At 42.3% G+C, this 25,395-nt stretch overlaps 1 protein-coding gene across 1 annotated transcript in view; it reads left to right on the top strand.

The window, feature by feature from the left end:
* LOC133463077 (CUB and sushi domain-containing protein 1-like) overlaps positions 1-25,395 on the top strand; it is a 604,241-nt gene that overhangs the window by 508,452 nt on the left and 70,394 nt on the right. The window contains exons 48-53 of the mRNA XM_061744534.1: positions 13,643-13,756; positions 17,961-18,077; positions 21,778-21,849; positions 22,574-22,720; positions 23,919-24,107; positions 24,231-24,416. Coding sequence (XP_061600518.1) covers positions 13,643-13,756; positions 17,961-18,077; positions 21,778-21,849; positions 22,574-22,720; positions 23,919-24,107; positions 24,231-24,416 — 825 coding nt within the window. The remainder of the gene's footprint in view (positions 1-13,642; positions 13,757-17,960; positions 18,078-21,777; positions 21,850-22,573; positions 22,721-23,918; positions 24,108-24,230; positions 24,417-25,395) is intronic.

Here is a 25,395-nt window from a genome sequence, read left to right as displayed (position 1 = left end):
GTTCGGTTGCGGCCATGGCGCCAAGAGACTTTTCTTTAAGTTGCGACATGATACAGGTGTTTAGTGATTTTCGTTCATGTACGTCAAACCGTATTGTGGGGCTTGAGGCACAAAGTTTTCCGGGGGGCGCTGTTGAGCCATTTTGCCACATCCATTAATGCAAACCATTAAATTTCAAATTTATCGCCAGGCCTGACTTGCATGCAAAATTTGGTGACTTTTGGGGAACTATCAAATATGGACCAATCAGATGAAGGGGGGGCGCGCTTTTTGGCATCTAGCGTCGCCACGGTAACATTTTTGAAAGAGAAACGTAATGCGCGTAGTCGCAGGATGGAGACGCACATTTTGATGTATAACACATCTGGGTTCATGATACGGTTCGGGCCGTATTAATTCTCGAAGGAATGGCATATATTGCTCCAAAATTACGTGATTAATTCAGAATGTTCAAAATGGCCGACTTCCTGTTCGGTTTCGACCATGGTGCCAAGAGACTTTTCTTTAAGTTGCGACATGATACAAGTGTGTACCGATTTTCGTTCATGTACGTCAAACCGTATTATGGGGCTTGAGGCGCAAAGTTTTTTCTGTCTGAACCAATCAGATGAAGGGTGGGCGCGCTTTTTGGCGTCTAGCGTCGCCACGGTAACGCTTTTGAGAGAGAAAAGTAATGCGTGGTGTCAGATGATTGAGACGCACATTTTGATGTATAACACACTTGGGGGCTCGTTACGGTTCGGGCTGTATTAACTGCCGAAGGAATGGCATAAATTTCGCCAAAATGACACGACTAATTCAAAATGGCCGACATCCTGTTCGGTTTCGGGCATGACGCCAAGAGACTTTTCTTTAAGTTACGTCATGATACAGGCGTGTACCGATTTTCGTGCATGTACGTCAAACCGTATCATGGGGCTTGAGGCACAAAGTTTTCCGGGGGGCGCTGTTGAGCCATTTTACCACGCCCATTAATGCAAACCATTAAATATCAAATTTTTCGCCAGGCCTGACTTGGGTGCAAAATTTGGTGACTTTTTGGGCACGTTTAGGGGGGCAAAAAGGCCCTCCTTTCGTCAGAAAAATAATAAGAATAATTAAAGCTGCAAGCAGCGATGAACGGGCCCTCGCACTCACGTCCACCGCCCCCCATAAGCATATCAGAAATGACACCACCCACGACTCTCTATGTCAAACCATTCAAAAGTTATAGCAGAAAAAAGGAACCACCAATCAGAAGAAGGGGCAGGGCTAATTCAGGCCAATGAAGGTCAGGGACTCCATACAGAGTCTGATGGCACCACCCACGACTCTCTATGTCAAAGCATTCAAAAGTTATGGCAGAAAATCGGGACAACCAATCTGAAGAAGGGGTGGGGCTAATTCAGGCCAATGAAGGTCAAGGACTCAATACCGAGTCCCATGACACCACCCACGACTCTTTATGTCAAACCATTCAAAAGTTATGGCAGAGAAAAGTATTCTAGGGGGCGCTGTTGAGCCGTTAGGCAACGCCCATTAATGCAAACCATGAAATATCAAATGTATCACCAGGCCTGGCTTGAATGCAAAATCTGGTGACTTTGGTGACAAAAATTGCTCACAAAAAATTCAGAATTCAGCCAGGCTCAAACTCTCAACCTCAGGAACCAAAGACACCAATGATCTGGCTGAGCTACATGTCAGCTTAGGTACTGCTGTGACTTACTAGCTTATGAGAGACCAAAATAGCGATAAAATATCTGGAACCATTTTTTCCTAATTTTTAAAATATTTGTAAGGTATAAATATTAGTAAAACACTACTATTTTATATATTACTCTTTCTGTAACCATTCTACCGAGGTTCTAACCGGGCTGAGCACGGGACTATTTCTGACGTAACCACATTACAACAGCTGATTGGTCGGGGGGCGGGGCCGTCAGCACCCTACTCGCCACTGATTGGTCGGGGGGCGGGGCCGTCATCACCCTACTCGCCACTGATTGGTCGGGGGGCGGGGCCGGCAGACGTTTGAATCAGGAAGCGGGAGTCAGCGCGAGAGCATGACACCATATTACAGGCAGCTGATTGGTCGGGGAGCGGGGCCGTCATCACCCTACTCGCCACTGATTGGTCGGGGGGCGGGGCCGTCATCACCATACTCGCCACTGATTGGTCGGGGGGCGGGGCCGTCATCACCCTACTCGCCACTGATTGGTCGGGGGGCGGGGCCAGCAGACGTTTGAATCAGGAAGCGGGACTCTCTATGTCAAACCATTCCAAAGTTATAGCAGAAAATCGGGACAACCAATCAGAAGAAAGGGCGGGGCTAATTAAGGCCAACGAAGCTTAAGAACTCATTACAGAGTCCCATGACACCACCCACGACTTCCTATGTCAAACCATTCCAATGTTATAGCAGAAAATCGGGACAACCAATCAGAAGAAGGGGCGGGGCTAATTAAGGCCAACGAAGCTTAAGGACTCATTACAGAGTCCCATGACACCACCCACAACTTCCTATGTCAAACCATTCAAAAGTTTTGGCAGATAAAAGTATTCTAGGGGGCGCTGTTGAGCCATTAGGCCACGCCCATTAATGCAAACCATGAAATATCAAATTTATCGCCAAGTCTGTCTTGCATGCAAAATTTGGTGACTTTTGGAGAACTATCAAATATGGACCAATCAGATTTCAAAATGGCCGACTTCCTGTTCGGTTTCGGCCATGGCTCCAAGAGACTTTTCTTTAAGTTGTGTCATGATACAGGTGTGTAGCGATTTTCGTGCATGTACGTCAAACCGTATTGTGGGGCTTGAGGCACAAAGTTTTCCGGGGGGCGCTGTTGAGCCATTTTGCCACGCCCATTAATGCAAACCATGAAATATCAAATTTATCGCCAGGCCTGGCTTGCATGCCAAATTTGGTGCCTTTTGGGGAACTATCAAATATGGACCAATCAGATGAAGGGGGGGTGCGCTTGTTGGCGTCTAGCGTCGCCACGGTAACACTTTTGAAAGAGAAAAGTAATGCGTGTAGTCGCAGGATGGAGACGCACATTTTGATGTATAACACATCTGGGTTCACGATACGGCTCGGGCCGTATTAATTCTCGAAGGAATGGCATATATTGCTCCAAAATTACGCGATTAATTCAGAATGTTCAAAATGGCCGACTTCCTGTTCTGTTTCGGCCATGGCGCCAAGAGACTTTTCTTTAAGTTGCGACATGATACAGGTGTGTAGCGATTTTCGTTCATGTACGTCAAACCGTATTGTGGGGCTTGAGGCGCAAAGTTTTTTCTGTCTGAACCAATCAGATGAAGGGTGGGCGCGCTTTTCGGCGTCTAGCGTCGCCACGGTAACACTTTTGAAAGAGAAAAGTAATGCGTGGTGTCGGAGGATGGAGACGCACATTTTGATGTATAACACACCTGGGTGCACGTTACGGTTCGGGCCGTATTAACTGCCGAAGGAAGGCATAAATTTCGCCAAAATGACACGATTAATTCAAAATGGCCGACTTCCTGTTCGGTTTCTCGACATGACGCCCAGAGACTTTTCTTTAAGTTGGGCCATGATACAGGTGTGTACCGATTTTCGTGCATGTACGTCAAAACGTATCGTGGGGCTTGAGGCACAAAGTTTTCAAGGGGGCGCTGTTGAGCCATTTTGCCACGCCCATTAATGTAAACCATTAAATATCAAATTTTTCGCCCGGCCTGACTTGCATGCAAAATTTGGTGACTTTTTGGGCACGTTTAGGGGGGCAAAAAGGCCCTCCTTTTGTCAGAACAATAAGAAGAAGAAGAAGAAGAATTAAAGCTGCAAGCAGCGATGAACGGGCCCTCGCACTCACGGCCACCGCCCCCCCATAAGCATATCAGAAAAGACACCACCCACGACTCTCTATGTCAAACCATTCAAAAGTTATGGCAGAAAATCGGGACAACCAATCAGAAGAAGGGGCGGGGCTAATTCAGGCCAATGAAGGTCAAGGACTCAATATCGAGTCCCATGACACCACCCACGACTCTCTATGTTAAACCATTCAAAAGTTATGGCAGAAAATCGGGACAACCAATCAGAAGAAGGGGCGGGGCTAATTAAGGCCAACGAAGCTTAAGAACTCAGTACAAAGTCCCATGACATCACCCACGACTTCCTATGTCAAACCATTAAAAAGTTACAGCAGAAAAAAGGGACAACCAATCAGAAGAAGAGGCGGGGCTAATTCAGGCCAATGAAGGTCAAGGACTCCATAAAGAATCTGATGACACCACCCACGACTCTCTATGTCAAACCATTCAAAAGTTATAGCAGAAAATCGGGACAACCAATCAGAAGAAGGGGCGGGGCTAATTAAGGCCAACGAAGCTTAAGGACTCATTACAGAGTCCCATGACACCACCCACGACTCTCTATGTGAAACCATTCAAAAGTTATGGCAGAGAAAAGTATTCTAGGGGGCGCTGTTGAGCTGTTAGGCCACGCCCATTAATGCAAACCATGAAATATCAAATGTATCGCCAGGCCTGGCTTGCCTGCCAAATTTGGTGACTTTTGGAGAACTATCAAATATGGACCAATCAGATGAAGGGTGGCGCGCTTTTTGGCGTCTAGCGTCGCCACGGTAACACTTTTGAAAGAGAAAAGTAATGCGTGTAGTCGCAGGATAGAGACGCACATTTTGATGTATAACACATCTGGGTTCATGTTACGGTTCGGGCCGTATTAATTCTCGAAGGAATGGCATATATTGCTCCAAAATTACGTGATTCATTCAGAATGTTCAAAATGGCCGACTTCCTGTTCGGTTTCGACCATGGTGCTAAGAGACTTTTCTGTAAGTTGCAACATGATACAGGTGTGTACCGACTTTCGTTCATGTACGTCAAACCGTATTATGGGGCTTGAGGCGCAAAGTTTTTTCTGTCTGAACCAATCAGATGAAGGGTGGGCGCGCTTTTTGGCGTCTAGCGTCGCCACGGTAACGCTTTTGAGAGAGAAAAGTAATGCGTGGTGTCGGAGGATGGAGACGCACATTTTGATGTATAACACACCTGGGTGCTCGTTACGGTTCGGGCCGTATTAACTGCCGAAGGAATGGCATAAATTTCGCCAAAATGACACAATTAATTCAAAATGGCCGACATCCTGTTCGGTTTCGGGCATGACGCCAAGAGACTTTTCTTTAAGTTACGTCATGATACAGGCGTGTACCGATTTTCGTGCATGTACGTCAAACCGTATCGTGGGGCTTGAGGCACAAAGTTTTCAAGGGGGCGCTGTTGAGCCATTTTGCCACGCCCATTAATGCAAACCATTAAATATCAAATTTTTCGCCAGGCCTGGTTTGGGCGCAAAATTTGGTGACTTTTTGGGCACGTTTAGGGGGGCAAAAAGGCCCTCCTTTCGTCAGAAAAATAATAAGAATAATAATAAAAAAAATACAAATAATTCCTACAGATACAATAGGGCCTTCGCACTGAAGGTGCTCGGGCCCTAATAATTCCTACAGATACAATAGGGCCTTCGCACTGCAAGTGCTCGGGCCCTAATAATAAAAAAAATACAAATAATTCCTACAGATACAATAGGGCCTTCGCACTGCAAGTGCTCGGGCCCTAATTAAAGCTGCAAGCAGCGATGAACGGGCCCTCGCACTCAGGGCCACCGCCCTTCATTAGCATATCAGAAATGACACCACCCACGACTTCCTATGTCAAACCATTCAAAAGTTATAGCAGAAAAAAGGGACAACCAATCAGAAGAAGGGGCGGGGCTAATTAAGGCCAACAAAGCTTAAGAACTCATTACAGAGTCCCATAATACCACCCACGACTTCCTATGTCAAACCATTCAAAAGTTATAGCAGAAAAAAGGGACAACCAATCAGAAGAAGGGGCGGGGCTAATTCAGCCCAATGAAGGTCAAGGACTCCATAAAGAATCTGATGACACCACCCACGACTCTCTATGTCAAACCATTCCAAAGTTATAGCAGAAAATCGGGACAACCAATCAGAAGAAGGGGCGGGGCTAATTAAGGCCAACGAAGCTTAAGAACTCATTACAGAGTCCAATGACACCACCCACGACTTCCTATGTCAAACCATTCAAAAGTTATAGCAGAAAAAAGGGACAACCAATCAGAAGAAGGGGTGGGGCTAATTCAGGCCAATGAAGGTCAAGGACTCATTACAGAGTCCCATGACACCACCCACAACTTCCTATGTCAAACCATTCAAAAGTTATGGCAGAGAAAAGTATTCTAGGGGGCGCTGTTGAGCCGTTAGGCCATGCCCATTAATGCAAACGGTGAAATATCAAATTTATCGCCAAGTCTGTCTTGCATGCAAAATTTGGTGACTTTTGGAGAACTATCAAATATGGACCAATCAGATTTCAAAATGGCCGACTTCCTGTTCGGTTTCGGCCATGGCTCCAAGAGACTTTTCTTTAAGCTGTGCCATGATACAGGTGTATAGCGATTTTGGTACATGTACGTCAAACCGTATTGTGGGGCTTGAGGCACAAAGTTTTCCGGGGGGCGCTGTTGAGCCATTTTGCCACGCCCATTAATGCAAACCATGAAATATCACATTTATCGCCAGTCCTGGCTTGCGTGCCAAATTTGGTGCCTTTTGGGGAACTATCAAATATGGACCAATCAGATGAAGGGGGGGTGCGCTTGTTGGCGTCTAGCGTCGCCACGGTAACACTTTTGAAAGAGAAAAGTAATGCGTGTAGTCGCAGGATGGAGACGCACATTTTGATGTATAACACATCTGGGTTCACGATACGGTTCGGGCCGTATTAATTCTCGAAGGAATGGCATATATTGCTCCAAAATTACGCGATTAATTCAGAATGTTCAAAATGGCCGACTTCCTGTTCGGTTTCGGCCGTGGCGCCAAGAGACTTTTCTTTAAGTTGCGACATGATACAGGTGTGTAGCGATTTTCGTTCATGTACATCAAACCGTATTGAGGGGCTTGAGGCGCAAAGTTTTTTCTGTCTGAACCAATCAGATGAAGGGTGGGCGCGCCTTTCGGCGTCTAGCGTCGCCACGGTAACGCTTTTGAAAGAGAAAAGTAATGCGTGGTGTCGGAGGATGGAGACGCACATTTTGATGTATAACACACCTGGGTGCACGTTACGGTTCGGGCCGTATTAACTGCCGAAGGAAGGCATAAATTTCGCCAAAATGACACGATTAATTCAAAATGGCCGACTTCCTGTTCGGTTTCTCGACATGACGCCCAGAGACTTTTCTTTAAGTTGGGCCTTGATACAGGTGTGTACCGATTTTCGTGCATGTACGACAAACCGCATTGTGGGGCTTGAGGCACAAATTTTTCCGGGGGGCGCTGTTGAGCCATTTTGCCACGCCCATTAATGTAAACCATTAAATATCAAATTTTTCGCCAGGCCTGACTTGCATGCAAAATTTGGTGACTTTTTGGGCACGTTTAGGGGGGCAAAAAGGCCTTCCTTTTGTCAGAAAAATAATACAAAGAATTCCTACAGATACAATAGGGCCTTCGCACTGAAGGTGCTCGGGCCCTAATAATACAAAGAATTCCTGCAAATACAATAGGGCCTTCGCACTGAAGGTGCTCGGGCCCTAAAAAATTCCTACAGATACAATAGGGCCTTCGCACTGAAGGTGCTCGGGCCCTAATAATAATAAAAAAAATACAAATAATTCCTACAGATACAATAGGGCCTTCGCACTGAAGGTGCTCGGGCCCTAATAAAGGATCCCCATAACTTTGATTGGGTGGGCAGGACGCATGTTTGGGTGGGCACAGCTCACCCCTGCTCCCCCCTAAAACCGGCCTCGGTAACCAGAATCATCATAATGAAAGAGTTGAACAAATAATCTGAACCTACACTCCTTCTGATGGTGACTAAGCACTGCCCCGCACAACTTTAGCTAGCATGATGGACGTACTGCTGGGCAGCATCTGTCTGCTAAATTACACTATCATCGCAAACATCATATTTTCCTTAAACCACGGGTAAATAGAGTCGTATGATTCGCTTTAACAGCATGGACTGTCTGCAGCCAAATGCAGGGCTGCTCTCAGGTGACACATTGCATTACAAGACATCAGCTTGTAGTCTGTAGAAGGCCATTACAGGGACTAAGCAGTGTAATAAAGTGGAAGCTAAAAGTGGTCAACTCCACTCGTGTATGGACTTAACTACAGACCATTGTGTAATTTAAATATAGGACCCTCTCTGTGACAAGTGTGAACACCTCTCTGGCTGATGAGTTGAATATATTTTATTCATGCTAAGAGGCTACCATCCAAAATTAAATTCCACAGCCACATTAGCTGCTGAAAATACTGACAAAAGCAGGGTATTCTTTTTTTTTTCCCTTACTGAGTGCGGAGTGAAGACGATCCTAAGGATGACAAAAAGAAAGACCAGTCCAGGGTGTACTTTGCCTTTCACCTGGTAACAGCAGGCATAGGCTTCAGCTGACACCCATTACCCTGAATGGGATTGAAATGGGTATGGTAAATGGATGGATGGTCCGACAACAAGCAAAAAAGACATAAAAGAGAGTCAGTATCACATATGTGTTGTGGGAGAGAGTTCCAGAGACGAGGGGTAGAGCAGCGAAAGGCCCTGAAGCCCATGGTGATCATGAGAGCAGAGGGAATAGTTGGCTGGATGGAGGACGATGACCTGAGACTCTGAGATGCTGTGTTGCTGTGTAACAGTGCAAGAGTTCAGATCTTCATGGACGGTCTTAAAAGAGAGAAGCAGAATCTTGTATTCAATACGATATTTGATGCGAAGCCAGTGAAGCTGCTGCTAGGCAGCAGTGATATGATTGTTGGAAGGTGTTCTTGTGATACGCCAGACAGTCGAGTTCTGGACCAGTAGAAGTTTATTCAATGGCTTGAGAGGAAGACTAAAGAGGAGGGTGTTGTAGTTATTAAGGTAACTAGAGCATGAACAAAAGTAGAGACAAGTGAAAGGAACGGGCAAGTACAGTTCATATTTCAAAAGTGGAGATGTGCAGAGTGGGTAATGTTATTGATTTCTGATGTAACAGAATATTCTAACAAGAATGGCACTCAGACTGTGGACCTGTGGGGAAGGAGAAACACATGTATGGAAGAGCTGTGCAATTTTGTGGGGAAGGAGAAACACATGTATGGAAGAGCTGTGCAATTTTTCTAAGAGTATAACCAGTGAGTAAGACCTCCGTTTTTACACTGTCGAGTGTTAGAAAACTGCATGAAAACCAACATTTAATTTCCAGGAAGCAGTCAGTGAGAGAGGTGGAAGGCATGAGGAGGGTTTGGTGGACACATGCATGCACACACACACACACATGCATCATTCTTGTCAAAACTGTCACCCTTTAGTATTTTCAGATGGTCAATCACAGCCACGTTGCCAAAGGATAAACAGCTTGGTGAATTTCTTAATTTCTTAAGTTAATTCCTCTGTCAAGTTTACTGGAAAACTGAACAGCTGTTGATACCTCATATTACTGCAGCTCATTTACATTGAAGTGAAGGGAGATGACTATTCAAGGATGTTTTTCATTGACTACATGTCAGCCTTCAAGAGCATAGCACCCTTCAAACTGGCCCTGAAAATGAGGACTCGAGTGTATATTAGCAGTGTCAACATAATAAAGGACGTGGCCTTATACTGTAATGGAGACAGCTAGTCAGTGCAGTCACCCTTGTTGAATTTGTAGAGAAAGTTTACATCTCTACATACACAGATGTGTATTTTACTACATGAAGAAGGCTGAAGTCCAGCACTCAAATTAAAAGAAATGCTGTCATGGACTCACTTCTCTCTGACACATTTGGAATTTCCAGGTCTCATCTTCTGTCCGGAACATTATGCACTCCTCAACTAAGAATGCCTGAGTAGGTGGCATCACTGGCCATACAGTAATGTGTGATTTCTCTGTCGGTCACACTAGAGCATACAGAGAGCCCATGCAAAAAGACCACAGACACTCATCCTCCTGATTGGTGAATCAGGACATCTACTTAGAGAAGGTGGGGCTCTCAAGATTCTGCAGGATAATGGACTATGTCCAGCAAATAATGTGTGTGTTAATATATTTTTTAATAGAAATATCTTTTTCAGTTTCATGCTTTGCACTGAGTTTAGAACGTGTTACAATAAAGAGTAGTAAACAGCTGTTTCCTTCCAATAAATGAAAGGAATGTTGGCCTCTCCAAGACTGTTTCAATTACATTTCCAGTGAATGTTTAAGCTTGTTTGCTATCAGGCTAGTCCTGAATGCAATTACACACATCTCTACAGTTCTATACAGCGTTGCACAAGTGAGTGGCGCTCTATGATTACTTGTGAATATGTTCTCCAGTCACTGCACTCTTCCCAGGAGGGGAATAGATGGCTAAAGTTTATTAGCCAACTGCTTATTAAACCTTGAAGTCTCTCTCTCTCTTTCTAATTTGCAGTTTGTGATATGGAGTTGGAATTTGATCTGAGGTACAGTGTCAAATTGCACAATTCCCCAAAGCCTAAGATCAGTAGTGATGTACTTAATTTTGCAGTAAATTTAATACGTTTTCATAAAAATGGAATGTCGAATGAAAAATTGGAGATAAAGGAGGAATCTCTTAAAGATGGTCATAATTTTCATGATATTTTACATTTTAGAGTATCCCCCTTTTTCACTTTGATAACACCATGAGCACAAGCACATGGACTCTCAACTGTATGCACAACCTGATAATTAATGTTACTCATGCATGATGTGACAATATTCCAGAGTTTTCATGGAGCCATAAGAAATTGGAATTTTAGTCATCACTGCTTTTATAAATGGTCGGTGAGAGTGAGATCAGAATACCGCGGAGCAAAAACAATGACAATCAGTTGTCTCCACTGTTGTGTTATAAGGGAATTTTTAAATCTTCTCAGCCTTGTTATCCTTCAGTAGCACAAATCCCTCTCCAATATTCCAGTTAACAGTGACTTACATGCAGTCAAAATTCGGGTTATTGCTAATATTCCGGTTACTGAAACATTCGGAATATTCCGTTTCCATGCGTGAGCAAACAGGGTTATCCCTGTATACATGGTAACTAATCATTTAGGATATCTGGATCAAACCAGCGACGCGCGGAGAACCTCATGACGCAATTACCGTCATTTCCGCTTCTTCTTCCTGTATTTTTTTTCCTCGTTTTTTTTTTTCTGACGAAATGAGGGCCTTTTTGCCCCCCTAAACGTGCCCCAAAAGTCACCAAATTTTGCACGCAAGCCAGGCCTGGCGAAAAATTTGATATTTAATGGTTTGCATTAATGGCCGTGGTCTAATGGCTCAACAGCGACCCCTAGAAAAATTCATGCCTCAAGCCCCACAATACGGTTTGACGTACATGCACGAAAATCGGTACACACCTGTATCATGGTGCAACTTAAAGAAAAGTCTTTCAGCGCCATGGCCGAAACCGAACAGGAAGTCGCAATTTATGCCATTTCTTCGGCCGAACCGTAACGTGCACCCAGGTGTGTTATACATCAAAATGTGCGTCTCGATCCTGCGACAACACGCATTACTTTTCTCAGTCAAAAGCGAGGATAGACGCCAAAAAGCATGCCCCCGTCATCTGATTGGTCCATATTTGATAGTTCCTACTTTCTGCCATAACTTTTGAATGGTTTGACATAAAGACTCGTGGGTGGTGTCATCGGACTCGGTTTTGAGTCCTTGACCTTTATTATCTGAAAATTGCACGCAAGAGGCCCGTTCATCGCTGCTTGCAGCTTTAATTAATTCTAGTTATATGATAAAACTACTTTTCTCTATACACCCCCCACCCCCACAAAAAAAATCTTCACCGATTGATCTTATGATGATGTGCTCAGCTTTCAACTGCCTGATCAGATACTACTCAGGGAAATCCTTTGCATGGTTAATACCCATTACAGGCCTGACAATAGTGTAACATTAGATTTTTATACAAGTAGAAAAAGGTATGGCTTTTAAGTAAAAGAAACTTAAATATTAATACTTAAAACTTAATCTAACGATTATGCTTTTAGATTAACCTTATAATGATTTGTTTCCACTTTTTTATACATCCTTTTGTTAAATGCCAAATAATAATACATTTTAAGATTTTCACGTTTTACTTGCGAAAAAATAGAATTAATTTCATACACAAACCAAAGCAATGTGTCTTGAGGGCATTTGGTTTATTCATAACAATTTCCATGAATCTAAAATAACGTATTCAAACCCCAAAAAGTGGAAACACTGTTCAAGACATCACTTTGTTTTAGTCCATAATTCTAACATAAATTCTGCCCAATGTTATAAGTCTGAATGGTTTTCCATCACAAGCGTTAATAAACTCTACAAGTCACGTTGAATGTTACTTTTTTTATCTTAAATGATCTTTTACCAGGTGATGGCACAAAAAGCAATGTATATTTGACAACTGTTATATTAACAGAAAACACAAACATGACATTAATAGAAATCAATGTTGTCTAGTTTTAAGTGCTCAAAAAATATACAAATAGCCTGCAACACTTTGAAGCAGGTAAGCCGTTAGCATCATCGCTTTATTTTTTACACCAGAGAATGATCAAGCCACGACTTACACGTGAAAACTATACTTAATGCGACTAATGTGTTAACTGTCACTTAATAATTAGGTAAATGTTAATATTGTTGTAGTGTCGTCACTTTAAGTTTAGAGAACCGCAGGATGTTTTCTTTTGAGATGCTCCTACATGGCGGTTTTGCTGCTGTGATACACTATTTAGATTTTACCTAGCGTACAGAGCATCATTTTTTGGGGTTTCTCTCTGAAAAAGAGGTAGAAGTTTCCTTCGATTAATGTATGCTACTTGTTCACAACATTGTAAGCGTGTTGTGTGTGTTGATACGCAATGAATCAACTGTGATACCTAATGTGACCAGCAGAGGGAACTACGTAGTTATATAACTATGGTTTATGTTGTGAGACTAGAGATGAACAAAAGTAGCTACAGGCCAAGTTTGCTGGATGATGGTCGTTCGCACATTTAATGTTTGAGCACAAGCTCATTATGGATTAAAACCAAGCCCCATATTTTAAGACTCTTTTACGTAATCGATTACTTCGACGTGTCGTTGCAGCTCTATTAGTGTGGGTTTTTTTTAATATATGTTCAATAAATATATATATATATATATATATATATATATATATATATATATATATATATATATATATATATATATATATATATATATATATATATATAATACAAAAGGGAAACAAAGGGTGATAGTCCTACTCCAACTAACTTTATAAAACATTGTTTTCCTACAGTATACAAAAACCAGCAAGTGTGAGGCCATGAAACCAATAACACCTGATCTGACAAAATAATATAAAACAGACAAAAATGAAATCAAAACATTTGTTCAAATGTTTATTTTTTTCTATACAAATCCAGAAATGAGAGCCTCTGACACTTCTTTTCTAGCCAAGATCTACAAAAAGATGCCCCTGGAAACGGTTTTGTCTAAACAAAGACAGTTTCACAGTTGGGAGAACTGCGCAGTACTGTTTGTTAAATATTTCATGTTGAATATCTGATGATAAATTAATGTGTTTTATTATTTCTCTCATGTTAGGTGACATTGTGAAGTATCGCTGTTTACCTGGATACACACTGGTTGGAAAGTCAGAACTTATGTGTAAGCTTAATTCCCATATGCTCTTTGAAGCCCCACCGCCAAAATGTGAAGGTAAGACAAGTTCAGCTCCTGAATGTTAACGTTACTCAGTGTGCAGGCGAGTCAGTGTGAAAATCCACAAAGGCTTGAATCAAGTCTACATGAATTATTTTTCTTGAGGACGTTTCAGCGTCCATACAGAAGGCTTTGTCAAGAAAAGCCAGATGGAAAAGGAAGTCCAGTTGTCTTGATTCAAGCATTTGTGAATTCTCATTATGATGATGACTGAGAAACTACAGTGGCATGCTGGCATGGAGAACTCTAACTTTTGTTGCTTATGTGTCAAAGTTAAATTGATCTTGAGCTTCCTTAAAGCAGCACAACGTAACTTTCAGCTTTTCTGAGTTTGGCGGCATCTTGTGGACAAAATCGGTAGTGTTTTACCAGAAAGAACACTACGTTTCCCATGAGCACCAGCGCGTACTGCCGGAAAACTCCTGTCCCGTCGCTGCATTTGTTTTGATGAGAGAACACGGGACGCTTTTCTGTTTCACCAAGTGAACAGAAGGAACGCAAAAAAAAGATGTTAAACTGCTGGAAAGGAACTGGAATTTACCGGGATACCTTAAACAAGGAAGCCAGGGAGCGGTATATGGAGAAAATAATGATTATTAACGGTCTGGATCCATATCCCTACCCTAGTGAAGACCCATGTGTTTCAATAAATGTGTATAATAGTACAACATACAGTACATGTTTTGTATCCCTCTTACTTCTCTTTTCTTTTTTTTTGACTGCCATATTATGGTGAAGAGGCTCCGACGCGTGAGGAATATTTTTTTTTCCTCGTGAGATTATTTTTTTCCTCTGCAGCTACAAATAAGAGTTAATATTTTTTCCTCAACAAACTGGTTTTATCTGAAGATTGGGGTTAATTGCACCGCAGAGAGCTGGCCAGCAACTGGGTTTAGCTGGCGAAGTGGGGAATAAAACCTATGTTTTGATCCGACCCGGTCTGCGTGAGTGTTTGTGGTTTAAGGCTGTTAATGGTTCTGCGTTAAATCGACGCAGAGCCTACGGCGTAGGGTACGCGGCGACACGCACCGTACGTTGCGCGTCGCCACGTACCCTACGCCGTAGGTCTGCGTCGATTTAACGCAGAACCATAAATCAGGCTTTACTGTGTGTTTGGTCGTTACAGCCGCGATCCAAAGCGAGCCGACGACGACTCTTTCACTCTTTTACTTTGTTATGTCAGATACTTGGCCTGCGTGGTTCTGCCTCCGAGCAGGAAACCGGTGAAAAGTTAAACCATTAGGATCTTTTCCCCACGTCTGTTGTGTGTGGAGCTGTTGCAGCCACAACGCAGCAACAGGTTCTGCGGAGCTCTGAGCTCCACGCCCCGCCCATTTTCGTCTCGACTGCGAATCGGGAAGGAGGGGGAAGTGACGTATGCCGTAAAGCAGTCAAAGTCGTAACGATTTGTAGTTTTTTAGTGTGGCAGGGTTCCTACCATGCTCCTCAAAGTTACATAGTGCCAGTGAAGGCGATACTGACCCCCTCAGACCATGACAGAGGTGTCATTAAACCTGTTGGAAGTTGATGTACCATCACAATGACTCTGGAAATATGATATTAAGGTGGAAAAGTTACGTAGTGTCGCTTTAAAGTAACCTAAAAAAGTTGCTCACAACTAGGTTTCATATTGCATATTGCCTTAATGTGTAACAAGCAGTGGAAGATTACCTGTAGTGCAGGATCTTTTTAAAAGTCTGCATAAAAACTGAATTCACTGAATATATATGAACATTTGTATTTCATTTTAGTAGGGATGGGAATTGAGAACCGGGTCTTGTTGAGAACCGGTTCCCAGTGTTTCAATTCCTTGGAATCGTTTGCCTTTTTCGCAAACGATTCCCTTATCGATTCCAGTGGGCGCGAATGACGTCACCAAGCACGTTGCGCAACGTGCGCATTCGCGCCCAGCAGGAAAACACGGGGACAAAGCGGAATAAACGCTCGAAAGTTTGGTTACATTTTACCAAAAAGGATGACAACAGGGCGACAATACTTGCAATGTGGACATTTTACCAAAAGGGGGGAAACTGTTAGGACTCGGCCGGCTGATCCGCTGGGAGCGCGGAGTCAGCCGGCGTGTGGTAAGGCTGATTTATGGTTCCGCGTTAAATCGACGCAGAGCATACGGCGTAGGGTACGCGGCAACACGCACCGACACGCACCGTACGGCGCGCGTCGCCGCGTACCCTACGCCGAGGGCTCGATTTAACGCGGAACCATAATTCATGCTTTAGAAGAGCTGCGCTCTCGGCCACGCGGACGTGCCGGGCGCTCCGGCGGAGCGCGCTCCTGACAGCTGCAGCTCATCAGCTCATCTATGGAGAAGTTAGCTTCTCCTTTCATCAAGGCAGGGAAGAGTATCAGGCCAGAATAGATGAATGTCACCAGCAGTGACTAAGTTTGTGGTGTTGAACATGTTACTGGACATTCTTGTGCAATTGCTACAAAATAATTTGTTGTTTTTAGTTAATTTCTACAGAAGAATATTTATTTTATTATTATTTTATTATTATTTTTTTTATTTTTTTTATTATTTTTATTTATTATTATTATTTTATATTAAATACATATTTTACTGTATATTACAAATCATTTTGTGGGGACCCCCTGGCACCATCGAGGAGCCCAAGGCTGGGGGCATCTTAAGACCTCATTATATTTTTTTGTTCAAAGATATAAAAGTTTTATATCTTTGAACAAAAAAGATCAGAGAAGCAAAGAAATTGAAACAAAGAAACAATTTTAGTATCAACTTTGTTTTATTAAAACAAAGTTGATACTAAATTTCTTTCTTTTCCTATTTTCCAAATGAGAATCGATAAGAGAATCGATAAGAGAATCGATAAAGAATCGAATCGTTAAGCAGAATCGAAAATGGAATCGGAATCGAAAAAATTCCCATCCCTACTTTTTAGGCCCTATTCTGATCTGATTCATTTTTATAATGCTTTTCATTTCTTAAGCTTTACTTTCATGTTTTGCTTGATTAAATGTTAAGAATTTTGCTCATATGTGTTAAACTGTCAAAAAAAAAGATTATTCTAACATTAAAACCCCAATAATTTTCGACACATCTCCAAAAAATGTGGCTAGTAGTTGGTAGCTGGTTAAGAAACACACCAACACCTGGCCTGATTTTATATACAGGTACATGTCAGGCATCTGCTAACTCAGTAGTATTTCAGTTCATCGAGGCAACTCTGTAGTAGTTTTATTTTGAGACTACAGAGAATTTAAAAGTATTAACTCTGGTAAGTGAAGGGTAGTGGCTGCTGGTATTTCTCTGAGAAAAAATGGTTTTGATTTGAATGACTCTTTTTAGAAAAAAGGCTATTTTCCCCTCCACAACTGAGCGTTGAATAGATGCTCAGCCTTTCCCATCATGTGGAATGAGAAGAATTTGTTTTCCATTATGGAGAGGAAGGAAAAAAAGAACCAAGCACTCTTACCAGAAGAGATGCAATGTGAAATGGAAGTACTTTAACTCCTTTTGTGTTAAATCCTGTTAGTGGATACAGTCTGGGTTGTTCTCAAGGCTAATAAATGGGCACATTTTAAAAGGAGAGAAGATGGGCGTGTGGCCTTAAGATTTCATATTTTCTGTTTCAATTCAAACACATTATAAAAACATCTTAAGGACATCTAAATGAGTTTTCAGTACAAGTCAGTTATATAACGTGTACAATTTCACAGTTGTGCATTTGTACACAGCTGCACAACATTTTCTGTTTTCATAGATTGGCTGTGAATCCATTACTCGTGGTACATTTTGTGAGATGCAGTATTTTATAAAATGTCAACACATAAGCAAATAATTTTGTTTCAGAAATCTAACAAACAACATAGAAAGTTCTGTGTATTGGGGAAAAAAGCAACTTCTTCTTGGCAGTCATGTTAGAGGTGCCGCTTGTTCAAATGTTTTCAAATGTTCATTCTACAACCCCAATTAATATGACTGACACAAAAGACTGCATAAAGTTCACTTTCATTGATCATTTTTTTACATTGTTTACATTGTGTACTGGGCACTTTACTAATCCAACTGTTTGGTCGCATACAAGAGAAATAAAAAAAACTGGGTCTCCGGATAAAGACTGTTATTCTGTTGCCACCCCTCAGATCCCCTGAAACCGACTTTATAATGCCTTAAACTTGTTAAACACACTACTTTTTCCCCCTTTATTTCTTATCCTTGTAGCCCAGTGTCCAGCCAATGAGGAGCGGCTTTCATCATCAGGAGTCATACTAAGCCCCGGTTTTCCTGGCAACTACCCGAACAGCCAGACGTGTTCGTGGCTGTTGCGTATGATTTCAGGTACACTGACCAGTATTATGGTTATGATTAACTGGCAAATTACTGCAGATATGTAACCATCTCACTCTGCCTTTGAAAAGCTGGAAATGTCTCATCCCAGTTTTAGAAGTCCTATTGAGGATGTTGCATGTAAACATCCAAACCAAATTTGTAAACAACATTGCATGTAGGAAAAGATCAGAGTGAAACTTAAAATTTAACATAAATAAAGACTGTCAAAAACATTGACACTTGCATGACCACATACACAAGCAGGTGCATCAGGTTAGAAACCAGATTCTTCATATTCCATGTTAACACCATATCCAGAATTGGATTAAATTTCATAAAACCTGGAATGTGTCTAATGTCCAAGCCAATACACATTAAGGCTGGATTATGGTTCTGCATTAAATCGACGCCGAGCGTGCACCGCAGGTGAGCACCCCACGGCGCACACCACACCGTGCCTGACGCGCACCTCCCAAAAATTGTCGTCAAGATGTCGCAGACCCAACACAGACCGAGAGGGCTGTGATTGGTTCGCTTGGTAGCAATGCATTTCCGGTTCCGGTTCGTGAAGCAGTCGTGAACTTTCAGCGCTCTTTTCTTCGTGGTGTGTGTTTTTTTTTTTGTTTTGTTTTTTTGCACAATAGTTGTCCTTGTCTCTTTGATTCACTGTGACCGGAAAAGTCGGATAAACCATTCAGGAAAAGAACGCACCCCCCTCACGGGGGGGGTATTGCACCGCGGCGAAATGGAGTGACAGAGAAGTCCAAAGGGTTCATGACCGTGTCACAGCAGCGTGTATTAAGTATACATCCCATTGGCAAGAGATGCATACTTAAACTGCACCAAATCAGGCAACCCCAACTGCAAAACAGCCCCTGTAGAAATAAGCATGATATTCCATAAATCTAGTCAAACTTGTCTTATTTCAAGCAAAAATATCTTTGCCAATGGGGTTAGAAATATTTTCCTGACAAGAATTCTTAAAACTTGCGAAATAGTCTAAAATAGTATTTTAATTTTCTTGTAACATGGCTTTTTTACTTTTTAAGAAATGCATTTTTTCAGTGAGGTATTTCAGGCAGGCAACTCTGGTAGCCTTTGATACTCGCTTTCACCCATCTGCATGACTTATTCCAGTTACTTCATCATGTTCATTGGTCTGTTAAGAACCCAACGGTAAACCTTCTAATCGTATCTTCTGGTCACCAAACCAAACCAAACCCCTTCCACACCTTGGCTGCATCCAGATATGATAAATTATGAATAGAATCAGTGACAAAGGGAAGCCCTGATGGAGTCTGACTCCCACCTGGAACAAATCCGAATTACTAACTGAGCTCTCACACTGTTTTTTTTAGGGACTGAGTAGCCCGTAGCAATGGGCCCAGTACCCCAAACTCTCAGAACACCCCTCACAAAGTAACCAGAGGGACACGGTCAAATACTTTCTTCAAGTCCATAAAACACATGTGGATCAGTTGGGCAAACTGACACACTCCCCCCAGGACCCTAGTAAGGGTATTGTTGTGCCACACAGGTAGCTAAGCTGATCAGTTATCGAAGGCTAATGATAATTCTATTAAAGAATTATTAGTAATCAATAAAGTGGACTATTTATCAAATTGAATTACCAAAATGATAATAATTCTCGTTGGGGCACCACCCCGGGGCCTTAATCCAGGGAAAAATGATAACTTAACAGCAGAAAATCAGTCTCAGATGATTAAGGTTTAAGTATAGTATAATATAATTGAAGGAGTGAGATTCGAGCACTGGCTCTGCTCAAACAATCAGATATGACCGAAACTTGCATGAAGCAACAGAAACCACTCATTAAAAATCAATCAGAATTTATTTACATACGGGTATCAAAGCAGATGTAATTAAATACCCAAATAAATCCTGATGGCACACTACATCATTATAAAACCATTAATTAAGAAAAACAACAATCAATAAAAATGAAATGAAAGTGAAATGCATGGAATGTAAAAGAAATCAAATGCAATAATAAACATGATATCAACAAACATCTACGGTTTAAAACATTGTGGCTGCACAAAGATGGCTGCGGTGTTTAAAGACGGCAGGATTCTGTGGTCTTTAAAGATGGACGCGTCCTCGCCACGTGCAGTCGGACCGGATGGCAAACGCGGGCGTTTCAAACGTGACTACGGCAGAAAACAACGACTACCAAATAATCAACACGATAATGATAACAATGACGATGATGTATGCAGTAATCTCAGTTCGGAACACAGATTTAGCTCTGAAACACTCCCAGTTAAACTAATACACCCAGGTCTCAAAACCTCACGCCTCCTCGGGTCTCCGGGTGCCGATCAGGGGTTCCTGCCGGGTCTTTGGTCGGAGTCCCCAATCCAAGAGGTCTCCCGCCTCTACCGCTCCTCCTCCTGACTCTGGAATCAAAAGAGGACGGTGGTGCAGCGTGAAGCAGCCGGCGCTCCCCCCCCCCGGTCCGAAGGCTCTCACGTCGTCTCGGTGCGCACGGGGCCGGTCCACTTCTGGGACGTGCGGGTTACTGTCGGGCTGATGAGCGCGTGGCCCCGGACGGGGCGGCGGGATGCGTCTCGGTCTGCGCGGGGCAGGCTGGCCACAGGTTCTTTCAGGTGAAACTCAAGAGCAGAGAGAGAGGTTAGGAAAGAGGAACGGGTCTCACCCTGGACCAGGGCCCGAGCTTCGAAGTGGCTCTTCCCCCCTTTTCAGCTCCCAGGGACCGGGGACACGTGAAGTGGGAGTCGGAGCTCCGGATGAAAAGTTGAGACCAAGAGTTAATGGGAGCGGCTCCGCGGACCGCGGCTTCAACGGGCGGGCCCTGCAGGCCCGGTCCGTTGCGGGCCTTTCGCCTCCCCCCAGCCGGGGGGGAGAAAAGAGATGGGATCTTGGCCCGGAGCCAGATGATCCAGCTGCTCAGGAAGAGAAGTTGATCGGAAGAGAGCGAAAAAGGGAGCAGCTGCAGGGTTTTGATCCTACGCGCGCTGCGGTGACGTCATCGGTGCCTCGCTCGGGATTGGGTGCGTGTCGCTCTCAGGCGCCGCCCCATCCATGCTGGGATTGTAGTTCATGGCACGGCGGCCATTCTAGGAGGCACATTAAAGCGGGTTTCAGGCTGGGGGGGGTTGCTGGTTTTTATAGGTTTTGGGTCTGTTCAAAGAGCAGTTTGATGCCTGGCAGGAACCTGGTTTCCTGGGTTTTCGCTGTCCTGCTTTGATCTGGGGCCATGCAGCGGGGGTCGTAAACGGACTATCTCGAGCCAGGCCGAGATAACCAGGAGGTTAGCAGCAGGGGGTCATAAACTCTGACTTCAGGAAGAAGGGCCAAAGTCTGGCTTTACTGGTCTTCATAATCCTGAAATTGTTCATATACATTTATAACAGTCCATATGATCACTGGGTGTGGTCCAACAGTATAGTCCAGTGTTACACAACTGGGCCAAAACCCACAATGTTTCTTCTGAATATCAGGTTCAACAGTCAATCCAAATGTTTTCACCAGCCCCCCTGCATAGAAAATATAGCATGTTTTTCCGAGATGTAAGTGCATTTGCTTTGTCAGGGTGTTACTTTACATATTTGTCAATATCTTTCTTTATTTCTACATTTGTGTTGTTAGGAAAAAAACATTTTAGCCACTTTGCATCTTGCAATATATTTGTATGTACAACTAACCAATTTTCTCATTTTCCCAGGTTACACCATCAATATCTATGTAGAGATGTTCCACAGTGAGAAGCAGTTTGATGAACTGGAGATTTTTGATGGTACATACAATACTCGCATTGTATTTGTCAGTCCTGTGCATATCCACACACATAAACAAACAAACTTGCTCACAGCTTTAATTAGTCTTTGTTACTGAAAAATATCAACAGTTGATAAGATACACAATGCTAAAATTCCCATATGTGTATTTACATCCCAGAACTATAAGGTGTGGTATTCAGGTTTGAATTTTAATGTGTTAGTCACATAGTTTGCTTGTATTTGATCTTTTGTTTGTATGTGTTTGTGAAAAATTATACAGAACAGTTAGAAAATAAAATATTGTGAGAGAAAATGTATTTTAAAAAGAAGGCATTTCTACATAAGAGCAACCACTGCTTGGCTTTAGAAGAATAGACAGACAGGTGGAATATGGTGGTTTCTAAACCAGAAACAGAGCTGAACAATATGCTCCTGTTGTAATAAATGTACATCATGAAACGTTGGAATACTTAGCATCTTAATGACATTGTCACCGGCATGTGCCTCATGTCTCAGAAACAATTTAACACTTTCTGACAGCAATAAATTGTTCATTTTCATTCCAAATCAGTATGACGATAGACTTCAACAAGAATAAAAGATACCAAGTTTCAATTGAACAGACACAGAGGCCTCAAAAAACTACAAAGTGAAATATTGCATGTGAATCAATATGGATGAGGATAAAATATATTATTGCGTATACACAGTAACTCTGAAGCCTCTTTTATTTGTGTCTAGGATCCTCTGGACAAAGCCCTTTGCTCGTTGCTCTCAGTGGTAACCATTCATCTCAGCTGAACTTCACATCTAAAACAAACCAACTCTATTTACGTTGGTCAACTGACCATGCAACCAACAAAAGGGGATTCAAGATACGATACTCAGGTACATCCATCACCAGTTCTTCCCTTTTCATTGTTTCTTTTGCTATTAGAAAATATCAATATGTTTTTTTTTTTGTTTTTTTTTTTTAATTGTCTTAGTGCAGTATGTACGGCAGGTTGATGGTATGATTAAAAAGCAAGGCAGAGTTTTCTAAAACATAAGGATGATTGACACCAGTCTTCTCTCAGCTTATCAAGAAAACATTCAAATGTATGTGCCCTACTGAGTGAAAAAAAGACTACAAATGTCTCTAACCTACACAAATAATGTGATCTAACGCCCTTCCTCTGATGAAAATTATGCATTAATGGGTGGATGAGCAATGATGTTTTAGAAAACATTGCTTTGAATACATCAGCAGCAAAGGAGAATTAATAGTTCCAAATATTAATTTGTGTCGGACTGAATATCTCCAATTTCTGGCCTATTTACGGCCTCCGAGTGGCTTAAATAAAGAACACTGTTGGCGCAAACAGAACTGATTATGCTTTAACCAAACTAAACAGGTAAAATGTGACATCAGAAAACGGACACTGTAGATATAAAATGTTTTGGTTGGCTTGTTTTTTTATTGCACTGCTAGTTATCAGGTGGACAGTCAAATGATTTGGAAGCTAATGTATCATAACAGGCCTGTTTTTTTTTACCATGACGGTGTCAGAGGTAGGGTCATCTTTTCTCTCCTTGAATACTCAAATGCATTGTGAAGTCCTAATTTTAAGACCAGCAATAGAAATCCTTAACAGAAAACTGATGAACTGTTTAGAAATCAAACTCCACAATTCAGTTCCCAGATGTTCCAGATCTTGTAGCCTGTTTTATACATGTATAGCATGTTTCTGTACAAATACTGCTTTTCTTAATTTTGAGAGATCATGCAGAGATCTCATCTGTACACACCAAGCTGATGATATTGCTAATTTAATTATCAAACATATCTACAATTATATGCAGAACAGCCAGAGACTATATAATAGTCTATTATATAGTCTCTGGTCTCTCTCTATTAGACTAATAGTAACCCCCTCTTTAGACACAATTTCATCATTAATTATGCATTGAACTGACCCAGCAGATAGAAGAACTCTGGGTTTCAGGATCTGTCCATTCCTCGGTTTTTTAATTACATTTTCCAAAACTGTATGTCATATAAATCAAGTCATTTTACCCATCTGTCTCTCTTTTTACTCTTTCCCAGCTGCTTACTGTAGCATTAATGATCCTCCGTTGAATGGAGGTGTGATCAACCGAACCAAACTCCATTCAGGTAGCAGAATTCAGTTCTTCTGTAACCGTGGTTACCGCCTTGTAGGCTCAAGCAACGCCACTTGCAGGCTTGATGCCAATGGGCTTTACAAATGGGATACACCAACACCTTTTTGTCAAGGTAAATCATTTTAAACATGTTTGTCTTAATCGTAGTGGTAATGAAATACGTTTAAAAGTTTTTAAACAATTTGGAGATTAAGAGGGTGTCTTTTACAACATTACCGTGTTTGAAATGTTGCAGCAATATCATGTGGACTTCCTCTGTCACCGGGCAATGGCAGTTTCCATGCTCAGCAGTATACCGTTGGCAGTCAGGTCACCTACCAGTGTAACGAAGGCTACCACCTTGACCCTGGTGTATCAGCAACAGCCGTGTGTTTGGAGGATGGCAGCTGGAGTAATGCTGCTTCACTCCCTAGATGTCTGCGTAGGTTGTTTTTTTTTACTTTGATCGCTGCTGTTGTGCCACAGTGGTTCCGCTGTTCAGTTATCAAGATTTATTAATAATTTTATTCAACAATTATTAATAATTAATAAAGTAGATTACTTATCAAATTGAATTATCAAAATGACTTAATCAAATTGGGGCACCACCTGGGCTTAACCAGGAAAAATGATAACTTTAACAGCAAAATCAGTCTCAAAAATAGGGGTTATTCTGCAGACTAACAGTAAAGGGCTGTTATTTCTGCAGGATAATGTTGAAGGCTCTTAAAGAGTTTGGCACTAGCTCTGTCAAACAGCCACTGTGACAAAATATGTGTAAAACAACACAAACAAATTCTCTCATTAAAATCAATCAGATATTATTTACATCCAGGTGTCAAGCAGGTGGAAAAGCGACACCAATAAATCCTGACGGCAAACTACGTTAAAAACATAAAACACTAACCATAAAGAAAAACAACAAGAATAAAACGTTAACTGCATGAAGGAAAACAAAATCAAAAACAACAAACACTTGATACAAATCTTCCGATCATCTGTGTTCCAAAACAACGGGACTGCACGTGGCCGGCAAAGATGGCTGCGCCCTCGTGACCACGTGCACCGAGACTGGATGACGGGGCGCGGTATTTAAAACCACGGATAACTGGCGAAAATGGCGCCACAAAATAAACAAACAACAATAATGCCGGTAGTTGCCGGCGTTACACAGTAATATTCATATGGTAACTTAACCTTAAAACACAAATTTAGCTCTGAACTGCTCTAAATTAAATTGATCGCCCAAAACACAGCCTCACGCTTCCTCGGTTCTGGATCGGGAAGGATCGCGTTCTGCCGGGGGATTCAGTCCGAGGCGGCCTCGTTTCTCTCTGCTTCCAATTCTGGAAAGAAAAGGGACAGTAGCTACAGTGGTGCCTCACGCCGGCTCGCTGGTGCCGGTCCACGGAGCCTCTAAA

Source organism: Cololabis saira, chromosome 2, assembly GCF_033807715.1.
Source record: "Cololabis saira isolate AMF1-May2022 chromosome 2, fColSai1.1, whole genome shotgun sequence".
Lineage (NCBI taxonomy): Eukaryota > Metazoa > Chordata > Actinopteri > Beloniformes > Belonidae > Cololabis > Cololabis saira.
The sequence above is the reverse complement of the archived record's forward strand: the minus strand, read 5'-3'. Positions and strand labels throughout refer to the sequence as shown.